General features: G+C 48.3%; 1 protein-coding gene across 1 annotated transcript in view; it reads left to right on the top strand.

Moving 5' to 3' along the window:
* LOC149357340 (uncharacterized) overlaps positions 1-15,384 on the top strand; it is a 76,973-nt gene that overhangs the window by 24,986 nt on the left and 36,603 nt on the right. The window contains exons 2-3 of the mRNA XM_089576567.1: positions 4,875-5,082; positions 13,203-13,309. Coding sequence (XP_089432693.1) covers positions 4,875-5,082; positions 13,203-13,309 — 315 coding nt within the window. The remainder of the gene's footprint in view (positions 1-4,874; positions 5,083-13,202; positions 13,310-15,384) is intronic.

The raw sequence follows: 15,384 nt of genomic DNA, 5'->3' as shown, positions 1-15,384 counted from the left end.
ACACGCTCGAAACTTCGAGATGCGACTCCCGACCTCTGACCAATGGGGACGCGCAGCCGGTGAGAAGAGGAAAGGGAGACAGCACTGCCAATGCTGCGTGTATGTGCGCGCCTACTCGGGCGCGAACAACAAACAGACGGGAGAGCGAGAATATATTGTCACCCAGACTTCCCGCACTTTTAAGTGGGAAGCTCCCAGACACCCTTAGAGCATGTGGGGGTAGCGGTCTCGTACTCAAAGGAGATGCCCTCGACTGAGCGTGGCAAACTCAGCGGAGACCAGCCACCAAGTGACAAGAGGTTTTTGGGCGTTCGGTGCCCAGCTTTCGCTGGTCGCAAGCCAGAGAATGGGTCGGAGCCAAAGGTTCACAAAACAAAACAAGGTTTATATAGCAAAGAGACGATACAGAGGATTTCACAATCACTAGTACAGACACATACAAAGTGATTACCAGAACAATGCAACTCGTGCAAAGTTAAACTCGAGAGAGAATACAATACAGAGGCAATATTGCACCTAAAGTGCACTAACAAAAGAGAGAGAGGTAAACAAACAAAACACAATTTGTTCACCGGGCACTGCGGCAGACCGACGACCAGAGTTCCACGACGATGCCGTCCCGCAGACTGGCGACCGTTGCCTCGTTGGTCCGATGCTGGCCGAGTGGTGTTTTCCCGGGAGTCGAACGGGCGCGCTTCGATGAAGCTTAAACGGCGGTCCGGACTGACTGATGTTGTTGTTGTTGTTGTGACTGAGAGAAGGATGAAGAGGAAATTGCACGGGCCTGCTACTGGCTCTAGCCAAGCCACCACCGCTGCCACGTGCAGATAGAGGAGAGTTAAAAGATCAGAGGAAAGAGAAAAAGGAAAGAAAAGACGCGCGTCGCAGCAACAACTGCGTCCGCTGCTCAGAAAGAAGCGGCCGAAGCCGCGCTCGCCGAAGCGAGAACAGATACTCCTCGTGGCCACTGACTGATAGCTGTCAGCGTCCTTCTTGTATAGGCTCGCTCTCACGTCTGTTTGTTCTACGCGCCAAAGTAGGCGCGCACATACACGCAGCATTGGCAGTGCTGTCTCCCTTTCCTCTTCTCACCGGCCGCGCGTCCCCATTGGTCAGAGGTCGGTAGTCGCATCTCGAAGTTGCGAGCGTGTTCTTGAGTGGTGCCGACGCCGACGGGCGAGGGGGACGTGTTTTAGTGCACGCAAGGCTACGCCCTTCCCCCCCTCAGCTGTAGAACCGACTCGCATGTTCGAGAATCTTCGGCGTGGATGACTCATTCCTTCGGGGGAACGCCGTGGCGGTGGAGAGAGAGGCACGCGCTCGGCGGGGTCTTTCCCTCTCTCCCGTTGGGCTCGCGCCGCGAGACGCCGTGCGCGCGGCGGTTTTTCTTTGTTTGTTTCTAAAATACGCCGAATTTTGTGACACTGCCCCTTCCTTTAAGAATATTGTGTAACAATATTCACAAATCACAAAATTCGCGCGCACGTGCATGCGCTCACAAAGTCAGTGGCGAATGCCAAAATACATACATCAATACCGTGATGCTTTCACATACATAACACAGTACAATAGACCGATTGCACTCCAAAACACGCCGCAGTTCGGCGGTTCAATTCACGCACACATGCATGCGCTCACAACTTGAATGGCGAATGCCAAGATACATACATCAATGCAATGATGTTTCCACAGACTTAACTCAATGCAATGTTCACAATGCACATAAAAACACGCCGCGATTGGGCAGTACATTAACGCAAGGCTACAAACATGGAGCACGCAAATACAAGGCACACTTTCGCCTATACTTCCAAGTTCGGCCTACCCAGCGGGCTCGGAGAATTACTGTTTCCTTCAATCTTTCAGTCGCGCTTTTAATTCCCTTTCGGAAGCGGCTCCGGCTTTTCTTTCTGTCGCGGGTTGGACTCTTCTTCCGCCTCATTCTGAAGCTTTTCTTCCGAACGCGGTTTTGGCACCGCTTCCTACTCGCACTCCTGTCTGGTTCTGCGGCCAGTCTTCGAGCCCTTCTTCTTTTCCTCTGGCCAGCGCGTCTGTTGCGAGCAAATTTAACGCCAGTTCGCTTACGACTGCTGCGCTTCAGGTGTTTGCTCTCTTTTCCGTGTGCGCTCTTCTGTTTCCGTTTGCGCCTCCACACTGAGTCCTTGCTGTAGGCTGGGCTCGTTCCTCTGAGCTTCTTTCTGACTTCGCTGCGATGTTCGGGCAGCTCGCTTGCATTCGGCTCGGCTGTCTTCAGCTTAGTTTTCTTCCGATCCATTTTCTTCCTGAATTTTCTCCAGGGCTTCCGCTTCTCGGCTTCACCTACTTCGGAGGTTTCTGACTCATTTCTCTTTCTTTTTTCCTTCTTCCAAGCTCTTCTAGGGGTCAAGCCCGCTTCATTGTCAATTACGTCATCCGAGTTGTTCTCTCGCGATGAATCAATTGGTTCAGCTCCTTTTTGGTCTTTAAGGACTGCGCTATCTTCTTCCAAATCCTTTTTCTTCTTTTGGAGCCTTCCTTGTGAGGGGCATTCTGAGCATGGCTCATTAGCCGTTGATGACTCATTCTCCTCACTTTCACTCAGTGTTGCTTCCGCAGCTTTTTCTGATACTTTCCTGAGCACGTTAGTTTCAGTGCAGTGGTGCTCCATTCCTTGTACTGCACTGTCTCCTTCCTTCGAGGCACAAATTTCCTCGCCTTCCTCTTTGGGAAAGCCCTCCTCGCTGCTCGAGGGTTCACTCGGAACGGCTTCCGGGTCTTCTCTGAGTGCGCTCTCCTCAATTATTACAACGTCTGAGCTTTCGCTCTCAGTGCCATTAAACCACTCTTTCTCGTGGTCTTCACTGTCGGACTCCTCCATAGAGATCGGAACTGCTTCTTTGTCCTCAGGCGGCTGCTCTAGGGTTCCCTCTGACTGAAGCGTCAGGTTGGCCTTTACTTCAGTGTCTACTACCTCAGCAGTAGCCACACTTTCAATGTCGTGAGGAAGCGACACTCCGGTTTGTTCTTCACTCTCTGTGGTTTCAGTTGCAGGAACAGGCTGTTCCACAACCTCACTCTCTCTAGTGGAGCTAGTTACAACCTCTTCCGTGGTTGTCAACAAATTAGACTCGTTAGTCTTCCACCCGGCCTCTACGGGGTTAAGCTCCACAGGCTCCCTGACGTTCCTCAAACGCCGCATTTCAGCAAACTTCTTCTGAAGGATTGCCATCTCTCTTTCAAAAGCCCTTTCGGCCTCTTCCTCTCGCCTTTTCCGCTCTCTCTGTTCTTCTTCACGTTTCCTTTGCCTCTCTTTCTCTCTCTCTTCTCGAGCTCTCTCTCTTTCTTTCTCGGCTTCTTCCCGAGCCCTCTCTCTTTCTTTCTCGGCCTTCTCTCTTTCCTGGTCCACCCATTTACGCAGTTCGGCTCCGGTCATCCCCATCTGGAGACCGGCCTCTACTAGCTCCTTTAGCTCCTTAAAGCTCATATTTGGAGACCGAACTCTACATTCAAGACAATGAATACCTCTACACGGTGAACATCACTAACCGCTTCGGCGCGGCACCTCACAATATCGCTCTGCTGCTAACACTCGTTTACGATTCGGAAACTCCTTCTGACTCTTTCTCCGTTCTCTGTGCTTGCAACACCAAACGTCCTGTCGCGGACGCCAGAATATATTGTCACCCAGACTTCGCGCACTTTTAAGTGGGAAGCTCCCAGACACCCTCAGAGCATGTGGGGGTAGCGGTCTCGTACTCGAAGGAGATGCCCTCGACTCAGCGTGGCAAACTCAGCGGAGACCAGCCACCAAGTGACAAGAGGTTTTTGGGCGTTCGGTACCCAGCTTTCGCTGGTCGCAAGCCAGAGAATGGGTCGGAGCCAAAGGTTCACAAAACAAAACAAGGTTTATATAGCAAAGAGACGATACAGAGGATTTCACAATCACTAGTACAGACACATACAAAGTGATTACCAGAACAATGCAACTCGTGCAAAGTTAAACTCGAGAGAGAATACAATACAGAGGCAATATTGCACCTAAAGTGCACTAACACAAGAGAGAGAGGTAAACAAACAAAACACAATTTGTTCACCGGGCACTGCGGCAGTCCGACGACCAGAGTTCCACGACGATGCCGTCCCGCAGACTGGCGACCGTTGCCTCGTTGGTCCGATGCTGACCGAGTGGTGTTTTCCCGGGAGTCGAACGGGCGCGCTTCGACGAAGCTTAAACGGCGGTCCGGACTGACTGATAGCTGTCAGCGTCCTTCTTTTATAGGCTCGCTCTCACGTCTGTTTGTTCTACGCGCCAAAGTAGGCGCGCACATACACGCAGCATTGGCAGTGCTGTCTCCCTTTCCTCTTCTCACCGGCCGCGCGTCCCCATTGGTCAGAGGTCGGGAGTCGCATCTCGAAGTTTCGAGCGTGTTCTTGAGTGGCGCCGACGCCGACGGGCGAGGGGGACGTGTCTTAGTGCACGCAAGGCTACGCCCTTTCCCCCCCTCAGCTGTAGAACCGACTCGCATGTTCGAGAATCTTCGGCGTGGATGACTCATTCCTTCGGCGAACGCCGTGGCGGTGGAGATAGAGGCACGCGCTCGGCGGGGTCTTTCCCTCTCTCCCGTTGGGCTCGCGCCGCGAGACGCCGTGCGCGCGGCGGTTTTTCTTTGTTTGTTTCTAAAATACGCCGAATTTTGTGACAGATATTAAGCCGTCTAAACAAGGTAGTGATGTCGAGTTTACTTCATGGGCTTTGAACGGCAGCTGCATTTTCTACTTTGTGAGCGCCATTTTGTTGTAAATTTTTACTATAAAGAGATATGCCTCTGTCATCTGCCACTGCTTTCTTCTGAAGGGGCAGCTGATCGTGTCTTTGTTGTTCTGTTGATTCGCAGGTCGACGCCATCTCAAATACGCAGTACACCTTCGGCGAGTTGCTCGACGCCTCACGCCGGGTGGCCGCCGGGCTGCGGCAGCTGGGACTGAAGACGGGAGACGTGGTCGCATTTCACAGTGCCAACAGCTGTGAGGGGGTGGTTGTCCTTTGCGGTACGTTCTTCGCAGGAGGCACAGCAGCCCTCGTCAAGACTAACCTTACCAAAGGTCTGTGATAGGGTACACACCCTCAAGAGCTACTTGCTCAACTCACTGTGGTTACTCTCTTCGTTTTAAGCAGCCAAATAACCCAGACTTTGTGCTTCACCATCTTACCTTTCTTTGCACAAAAACCCTCTAACACCATCGCTTGTTTTACACGAAAGACATTTTTTGCGTCGTGGCTGCCACCTCAAGTCCACAGTTGATAGAGAACAAAGTGTGTAAAGAAAAATTGTGCAAAATCGAATCTTTTACATTTTGCCGTAAATATTTTATGAAAACTCAAAGCACGAAGGTATTGCGCCTCTGAATATAGCAGCCTCATACTAATTTTGCTCCTTTACATATGAAGCAAGAACACAAAACGAAGTAGAAATTCCCAGAACTTTCAGTTTTCTGGAGAAAAAGTTCCCCTTACAGTAGCCATTAGATCTATTTTCCTGCATTTTCCAGAATTCGAAAAATTGATAAAAATTCTTCGGACCGCGAAGGACTTCGATCTTTTACGAAGTAAAATTCTAAACTTGGACAGACCCTTCTGCCATGAACAGCACAGTGAGATGTCCTGATTAAAAAAATTACAAACAGTGCATTTCAAAGGAATATTCAATGGGATCGAATTAAGGAAGTTTAAGATTGAAACAGTTTTTGTTTTTCGGCTCGAAAATAATGTTCAAATTTTGGCGCCAACATCGAACCCCGGCGTTGCACAGAGCTTGCTACACAGCAGTAGAAGCTGCCCGTAGCGGCAGAGACATACAACGGGCTCTGGGTGCGCTTGGTTTCACGTCATGGCTGTCACAGTTGGCGCACAATGCGATGGGAGCACCACGGTAACGGTGAAGGCGTTCGGCCGTCCACACACCACCTGTGTGGAAGTGGAGGAAAAGACAGTAATAGGCGCGGTTAAAATTCAGGGGGCACTTTGGCTCTGTAAAGTGCCTCAAGGCGAAAGCTTTTCCTGGCGCACTGTTCGTTGTTTTTTTTCATATTGTATTCTTCTCATTTTTTGTTCCTTTTCTTATGTTTATTGTTTTTTAGTATTTCATTTTGCATATTTCTCATTTAGTTTTTACTCACGTTTCTTTCCTTTTTATTTCTCATATTTTATTTTTTGATTTCATTTTTTATATTTATTTCTTTTCTTATTGTTTTTAATCTCCCTTTACTTCATTTTATTGATATTTTTATTTCTTCTTTTACTTTTTCATTCCTTTTATTTTATTTATGAAACCCATGCATTCACTAGATACGCCTTTATTCATGCTCATACCTTGAGCCTTCTTGGCGGAGTGGTAGCGTCTCCGCTTCAAATGCCGAAGGCCCTGGTTCGGTTCCTAGCATCAACGCAGTTTCTTTTTTTTTAAGTAGTGACGAGTCTGCGGTGCCGGCTGCGGCCACCTGCGCCGTGCGTGACGTCACTTGGTTTCGCGCATGCGCAGAAGTGGCAAATCTGGGCTCCGGCTCACGCGAAGCGCGCTGTTGACTAGCCTAGTGAAGTTTTTCGCTTCAAAAACAATTCTTTCCATGTTTATAAGATCCGCCGTGGCTGCTCAGTGGTTAAGGCGCTCGTCTGCTGAGTCGGAGTACCTGGATAGCGGGGGAACGCAAAAGGCGCCCGTGTGCTGTGCGACGTCAGTGCGCGCCATAGATTCCCAAGTGGTCGAGGTTATTCCGGAGACCTCCACTACGGCACCTCTTTTTTCTTTCACTCCTTCTTTTATCGCTTCCCTAACAGCACGGTTCGGGTGTCCAACAAGATATGCGAGAGGTTTACCCCGTCATTTTCTTTTCTCAAAAATGAATTTCCGAAAGCAATTTTTTCTTGCATTCATTTAACTTTTGGCACGAGTTACGTCTTTTATGGCTGAAAACATCACGTTGCACTTAGTCTCTTGGCGAAACAAGTGAGTGTCCCACCGTGCTCAAGCATCATTGTCACCGTAGGCGCCACGGAAGCGAATAACACTGAAGCCGTTATGGAGGGGAACATGCAGTTGCTTCTCGACCGAGGAATCGGCATCGAAAGAGGCATCGCACATTTCCGCAAAGGACAATCCGAAGTACTGCTGACTAATTTCAGCGAAGAATACCGGCACGTTAACAGAGGAACGACGATTGCTTTCTTCAACGAAATATTCGACGTAAGAGAGTTCTTCGCCCTCTCCGACCCATCCGCAGAAGATTCGCCTGACCAAGAGAACTGGCCCACTTTCGACATAAACGCAGCCCTGCCCCGGAACAGACACGACCAGATCCGCAATCTCCTTCGAGGCTACAGCGAGTGCTTCTCGTCATCGCCGCAGGTCCGACAAACGCAGATTGCCCAGCATGGCATTATAACCGACCAGCACACCCGACCTCTCCGTCAAAGCCCTTACCGAGTGCCGCCGCGAGAACGACAAGCCATCCGTGACCAACTGGAAGAAATGATTCGCAACGACGTCATCCAAGCTTCAAAGAGACCCAAGGCAGCACCGGTTGTTCTAATGAGAAAGAAAGACGGCACACTTCGATTCTCCGCTGATTACCGCCGCTTTAACAACATCACAAAGAAGGACGTCTACCCCCTCATCCGCATCGACGACACACTAGAACCGGCTCTGCAACGCCAAGTATTTCTTATCGATGGACCTCAAGAGCTGCTACTGGCAAATTGAGGTCGATGAAAGAGATCGCGAGAAGACCGCGTTCATCACTCCAGATGGCCTCTTCGAGTTCAAGGTGATGCCATTTGGCCTCTGTTCCGCACCAGCGACATTTCAGCGAGTATGGATACAGCGCTGGCAGGCCTGAAGTGGCAGATTTGTCTGGTAAATTTAGATGATGTCATTGTCCTCGCCTCGAACTTTGAGGAGCACCTAAAAAGGCTTCGAACAGTACTAGACGCAATCAAATCGTCTGGCCTAACGTTGAAAGCAGAGAAGTGCCATTTTGCCTATCAAGAGCTGCTGTTTCTAGGACAATCGTTAGCAAGGAAGGAGTACGGCCAGACTCGCAGAAAACAGCTGCTATCGCAATGTTTCTGCCACCGGCCGGTAAGAAAGCGGTGCGCAAATTCCTCGGACTGTGCGCGTATCACCGACGATTTGTGAAGAACTTTTCGCGCATCGCCGAGCCACTGACCCAGCTGACAAAGGCAGACGTGCCATTTAAATGGGAAGCGCCTCAAGTGGAAGCCTTCAAGGAACTTCAGCGTCGTTTACAGTCTCCACCGATCCTCGCGCACTTCGTTGAAGAAGGATCGGACTTGAGCTGAAAAATAAAAGTTATCTCTCTCTCTCTCTGTCGATGAAAACGCCGAGAGTGAAATTCATATCGATGCAAGTAGTGTGGGCCTAGGCGCTGTCCTCGTTCAGAAAACTGACGGAGTAGAGAAGGTCATCGCATACGCTAGCCGTTCCCTGTCCGAAGCCGAGGCTAATTATTCGACAACCGAGAAGGAGTGCCTTGCCATCATCTGGCTACGTAAAAATTCCGCCCCTACCTGTGCGGGCGACCGTTCAAGGTGGTCAGCGATCACCACGCACTGTGCTGGCTTGCCAGTATGAAGGACCCCTCTGGCCGCCTCACTCGATGGAGCCTGCACTTGTATAGAGTTTGACGTCTACATCGTTTACAAGTGCGGACGCAAGCACTCTGACGCCGACTGCCTGTCACGAGCCCCTTTAGATGCACCGCCGCCGGACGACGATGAGGACGCCTTCCTGGGACCCATCAGCTCCAGCTATTTTGGACAACAGCAACGCTCGGACCACGACCTAAAAGGCCTCATCGAGTACTTGGAAGGCCAGGTTTGGAAGGAAGTAGTACTTGGAAAGAAGGCAAGGCAAGGATTATCTTCGTTCTGTTTACAGAATGATGACCTCATGAAGAAAAACTTTGCACAAAACAAAACAGCCTACCTCCTTGTTGTACGTGCAAGACTGCGCGGAGAAGTTCTTCAGGCTTCACACGACGAGCCGACAGCTGGACATCTCGGGTTTTTATCGCAGCCTCCGCCGCATTAAAGACAAATATTACTGGCCCCGACTGTCTGCAATGTCGCACAATACGAGAAAACCTCCCGAGATTGTCAGCGACGAAAGACTCCTCCAACCCGACTAGCAGAATATCTGAATCCCGTTGAACCCCCGTCAAGGCCCTTTCAAGAGATCGGCATGGACTTGCTTGGCCCTTTCCCGAAGTCAACACCTGTAAATAAGTGGATCATTATTGTATTATAGCGACTGACTAGCTCACCTGCTACGCCGCGGCAAAAGCCCTACCGAACGGAACAGCAGCAGAAGTCACCAAATTTTTCGGGGAGTGCATTCTTCTGCGACACGGTGCCCCCGATGTGCTCATCACGGACAGAGGAACAGCACTGACCGCGGAACTGACGCAAGCCATCCTGCGTTACAGCCAAACCAGCCACTGGAGGACAACTGCATACCATCCTCAGACAAACGGACTGACCGAGCGCCTCAACAAAACCATCGCCGATATGCTTGCCATGCATGTCGATACCGAACACAAGACCTGGGACGTTATCCTGCCTTACATCGTATTCGCATACAACACCGCAGTGCAGGAGACCACCCAGACGACGCCCTTTAGGCTCGTCCTTGGCAGGGAGGCCACGACCACGCTAGACGCCATGCTGCCCAATGTTATCGAAGAAGATAACGTCGACGTCACCGCCTACCTTCAACGCGCAGAAGAAGCCCGAAGACTTGCCAGATTACGGATCAAAGACCAGCAGCGGACCGACGCCAGACGCTACAACCTACGAAGACGCAACGCGGTACAGAAGCCAGGAGACCGAGTCCGGGTTTGGACGCCCATTCGCCGCCGCGGATTGAGTGAAGAACTTTTGCGCCGCTATTTCGGCCCGTACAAGGTTCTTCGTCGGCTAGGTGAACTGGACTATGAAGTCGTCCATGACGAAATGACTGCATCCCAGCGACGCCGCGTACGACCAGAAATTGTCCATGTCGTCCGTCTAAAGCCCTATTATGTGCGCTAAAGCACGTTGTGCTCACACCCTTCGTGTTTATTTTTACGCAATCCGTTTTAGTTGTTTGTGGCCGCATTATGTACTGAAGCATCGGGTCGATGATTCTTTTAGAAGGGAGCAATGCCGTGAATGTTTGTAGAGTTTGTTTGTTCATTCTTCAAAGCTGCCGGCACGCTGCTTTATCGCTTTATTTGTGATGGAAGACACACCTAGATTTATCTCGATTTATCGCATCCAGGCGGGGCCGATTCTACGTCGTTCCAGGGTGTTCCAGTAACTTTCCAAGGTTTATCTCGAACGTTCGCTATCAGCTTTAAAAAGAGCACGGCCGAGAGCTGCGAGCATTCTGGTCGACGACCGCCGAGCACGCGTGTTGCTGCGCCGCCGCCGAGTGATTCAGTTCTTTGTAGGCGCAAGTCAGCCCAAATAAAGAGTTCCGGTTCGAAGACATTCTCGCTGTTTTCCTGTTCGCCCGACTGCAGTGACCACTACGTGACAATATTTCTGTTTGATCACTTTCTAGATGATATTGGAAAATGGATGTAACGAATACTGTAAGAACAAATATTTTTCTACGAAATTATTTTTGTCATTCTTTGTGCATTTTTTTTTTGCTAATGAAAAGTCGCTTGATGCTGCTAAGTCCATGGTGGCATGCAAAAGATTTGTTTTTAGTGAAAAAGCCCTAATCCGGAGGTTCAAGGCCTAGCATAACCGTATCCTGCATTTGCACCTCCGGAGCATTGAAAAAAAATACGCAGAAAAGCGATCTTACGGTTCAGCGTTGCTAAGCACACAAATTAAGCAAAAGCAAGGTTTCTTTCAGGTGGATATCAGCGCCGCAAACCTCAAAGCCCGACTAAGTATCCCTGACCTAGGGGAACCAGTTATGCGGCTTTCCTTTCCTCACAATCAACGACGTCTCAACATTCCGCTGGTTTTAAGAAAAGGAAAGGCGCATATCTGTTCGTGCTGCAGATGGAAGTTGATGAAGACGACGCTCCGCAATCCACAGCGCGAGAGTGGGCTTAGTTTAAGACGATGCGTTTTAGGCTGCGGCGATAACCTCGTGGTCTCGCGCTGCGGCCTTGAAGTTCGACTCCCAGTAGTGGGTATTGGTGTGTTTTTTTTTCTGCCTGTTTTTTCTACGCTTCCGAGGTGCACATACATGGTACGATTTTGAAAGGCTCGGAACCTTTGGGTTAGTGTTTTCGCACTGAAAGAAGTCACATCAATATCCACGACTGGGAGCCGAAACCGCGACGGCGCGAACAAGACCGCTTGGCTACCGCAGCAGCCGAACACGCCGTACCCCACTATCGCGCTGTGCACTGCAGAGCGTCGTCTTCATCAACTTCCGTCTGCTCCGTCCCGCGGCACTGCTCGCTTATCGTCTTCTTCTACTCAGCAGAAATCCGTTATTTCGCGCAGATTGTAATGTAGTAAACTTTCACAGTAGTTTTTTTTACAAATTTCACATATGTAACCCCTTATATCTGCCGCCAACTGCGAACTTAAGATGGCGGCCGCGGCGTAAAAGAATTTTTCGACCAAAACAAGGTAGGAGAGTGCTTACCACAGTTACATAATTTACTGGGATATTCTTTAATTTGAGATGGCCGGGGGTGAAGTCTGGGTCAGTTGGTAAGCAATTACCCGGTTACGAAGTAAATTAAAGGATGCTTATCATTCATTTCAATATTATTCGAAGTGTCTGGAGCATTCCATCATTATATGCCATCTGTACCGTTAACCTCCACGCTATATGGCCTCTACTGCTACTACTAAAGCCGCTAATACTACTATACTGCTACTACTACTACGACTACTACCTGGCACTGCTACTACAGCCCCATACAAGCGAAATACAATGCATACTCGGTAATTGTAACTCTTGTATAGAACTGCCGTTTTGGTAAACATGAAGTCAAGCAAAATAATTCCCGTTATATAATCGCGCAAAAAATTGAAGAAAATTTTGTTCTCCTGTGGGTTTGAATTACCTAAAGTCAAATTTGGAGAAACTCTCGGATACTTTCTTTGACATACCAAGATAGTGGTTGCTTCACTTGTGGTTTGGTTTGGTTTATAGGGTTTAACGTCCCAAAGCGACTAAGGCTATGAGAGACGCCGTAGTGGAGGGCTCCGGAAATTTCGACCACCTGGGGTTCTTTAACGTGCACTGACATCGCACAGTACACGGGCCTCTAGAATTTCTCCTCTAAAGAAATTCAACCGCCGCGGCCGGGATCGAACCCGCGTCTTTCGGGTCAGCAGCCGAGCACCATAACCACTGAGCCACCGCGGCGGCTTGCTTCACTTGTGTAAAGGGTGCTTAAAGTTATGCTAACTCGATGTTGAAAAACAGGGGAGTAGTAAATGAAAGTTAGTATGCGAGTAGGCGGACAGAAAAGGAAATGTATTGACAGTCGCCAAAACCCTCAATACCTATACTGAAGTTAACCTTTCGGCACTTGATTTATTGCACGTGTTTATTTGGAAACAAAGTAGGGCGAGGCTTGAGAAGTAGCAATAATATTTTGTATAAATGGTATAATCAAATCTGCGGTAATAAAACTTGGAACAAAATGGCAATTGCATAAGCATTATGGATTAAAAAGAACCTGAAATTAAATATAACTTTTCATGTTTAGTTTTATTTCTCCAAAATTTGAATCATTTGCTCTGAATTACTCGAGACGAAGCGAGGAAGGCAACGGCACAGGTGGACTTCCCAGGTACAGGTGGCTCAAACATTATTTTGTAGAAATATGAGAATCAAGACTGGTCGAATGAAAGAAGTAACAAATCTGCAGAGATCTATTTAACTGCTTTCGGAGCAAAAAATTGGAATGTTTGATAAGGCAAAAATTTTTGGATCAGCTGAAAGAGGTATGAAGAAGGAAAGGAAGCTCCTCAGTAAAGGTCGGGCTTGTTATCGGGAGTGATACGGACATGAGGAAAAACCTTAATACCAATGTAAATGTGGTTCGCAGCAGCTGCGCACACTGGCGGTAAAGGATCGTTCACTGCTGTTCACACTCTCGCATCCAACGGCACTGGTGGTTTGGGCGAGTCGTCAGTTCTGATGTGGCACTGACATGGATATACGTTGTTTTTTTTTCAGGAGAAATTCATCATCAGTTTTCAGATCTCTATCCGAAGTTTGTCTTCTGCGATCAAGAAGGAATAGAAAAAATTAAGGAGATCTGCGAAGGCGTCCCATCGGTAGAGGTAAAAATGCATGCGTTTGTGGAGCATTCAGTATTCGATGTTTCTGCCTATAGCGGCGTAATTACTGTTTAGTTGGATAAACGCTTGTGTATGTGGAAGCCTTGCTGAGCTCATATGTTGAGTTTACTGATGCGAACTCAATGTGATATGGTTAGATCTTTCTAATCAAAAAATAAAGGCAGCCGGGTTTGCTTTTAGCAGCACAGCTTTGCTCGTTATGCATTCATATCATTCGAAATCTCTCAAAGGAGAAAGGAACGCTGGCACGCACCATTTCGGAGCTTAGGACTCCAAGGAATGCTAGTGAGCCCCCTTACACGGTTTAAAGCTCAACCCCTTTGGACCCTTCATATCTGGCAACGGCTCTAGACGCCCCTTGTCGTGAATTCAAAATATTTTTGCCTTGAAACACAACTCTGATATCATGTAATACTATCCGCAGGCCGGTTAAACAGCACGACAAGGTTTTACTTGATAAAATTCTGGCATTCTTTTCACTGCATGCATTTATGCCGGTTAAAATAATGTTGAGTTGTTTATTACTTCTAACCATCTAAACAAAGAAGGAGCACCTCCTTTCACTATCAGATCCTGTTCTTTATGGCCGAGTTCTATTATTTAACACAATGACGGAGAATAATCGACAAGCCTACACGACATAGAAAGATTATTATAATAAAAGCTTTAAACCTACAATTAAAATGCTGCGAGTACGAGATGAGCTAGCACCCAGTGACAAGCCCCGCAAATATACGCAAAGGTCGGGGATCGTTTCTGCAGGCTGATGTAACAGAACTGTTCCTTGGGAGAAAGAGTTTGGAACAGAGTGTGGTTTATCACATCGTTCTATTGGCTTTATCATTTTGTTTGATATGGCGAAAACGACTGCCTATCTGTAGATATGAAAGTCAGATATAACAGTCTGATTCATTATACGGACAGTCACCGTGTACGATTATATTTATTATGGCGCAATCTCATAACGCAGGTTCTGCGTATATACGTGAAGAATTTCCTGGCTCTTCAGCCAGCGTCCTTACTGCAAGACACTGAAATGTCTTAGTCCACATGAATCCTTTAATTTATTTTATTCTCTTGGCTCTGATTTTAAAGCAGTACAGGTGTCGTTAACTCTTTTTGCGTTTTCCACCAGCAAGCACATACCGGGTGCTTTTGTCAACGTGCGTACGTTATTTATTTAAAAAAGCTGTGAAAGATACAGGAGCACGCTCTTTTTATCTAGATTGTACGGTAAGGCGGCCATTATGTCTTTGGTAGTCCTTACTTTAAAGACGATAAGTTCATCATCATCCGCCCCACAACTCTGCAGAACAAGGACCTCTACCATGTCTCTCCAATTAACCCTGTTCTGTGCTAGTTGCGGCCTCTTTACACTCGCAAACTTCCCAATCTCATCCGCCCACCTTACTTTCTCCCGCCCCCTGCTGCGCTTGCCTTCTCTTAATTGGAATCGAATTCATTATCTTATTATTCGTTTTTATTAAAATATTTGCTTTTATTCCTATCGTTAGGGCGCAATATCATACTGAGGAAACAGAGACCTTCAACATCGTAGACATATGCAGTTTTTTTTTAACTTTTAAAGCTGCATTGCGGTTAAAGGTTTCGAACCTAGAGTTGTGCGAGCGAAAAAACAGGCGGACACCAGAAGCTGCGTGCGTCATGCGCCGGATGTACTAATTCCCCATTAAAAGTCGGGCGGACGCGTTGCACGGTCGAATCACCAACCTAAAACGGAGAAGCGACCTTCCGAGCGCCGTCACAAAAGGCAGACCTTAAATGAACGCGAAAGAGACGCAGCTATGCATCAAGAGCAAATTGCGGAGCTGACACAGAAATAAGACGACAAACGACAACTGGTGAGATGATAAACGAGACTAGCTGCCGTGATTCGGTTCTCCACTTTAATATTAGCAGGAACATAGTACAACCTAGGCGTACCATGCGTCTTCATGACTAGGCTGTTGCATGTTCCACGAACGCTACGTTGCACGAACGCTACGGTGCAGGGAAGTGTACTTCATAATTTAGAATTTTGACGCTCTTTCTGGCGA

Source organism: Amblyomma mixtum, chromosome 3 (assembly GCF_055824585.1).
Source record: "Amblyomma mixtum isolate Tamu chromosome 3, ASM5582458v1, whole genome shotgun sequence".
Lineage (NCBI taxonomy): Eukaryota > Metazoa > Arthropoda > Arachnida > Ixodida > Ixodidae > Amblyomma > Amblyomma mixtum.
The sequence above is the reverse complement of the archived record's forward strand: the minus strand, read 5'-3'. Positions and strand labels throughout refer to the sequence as shown.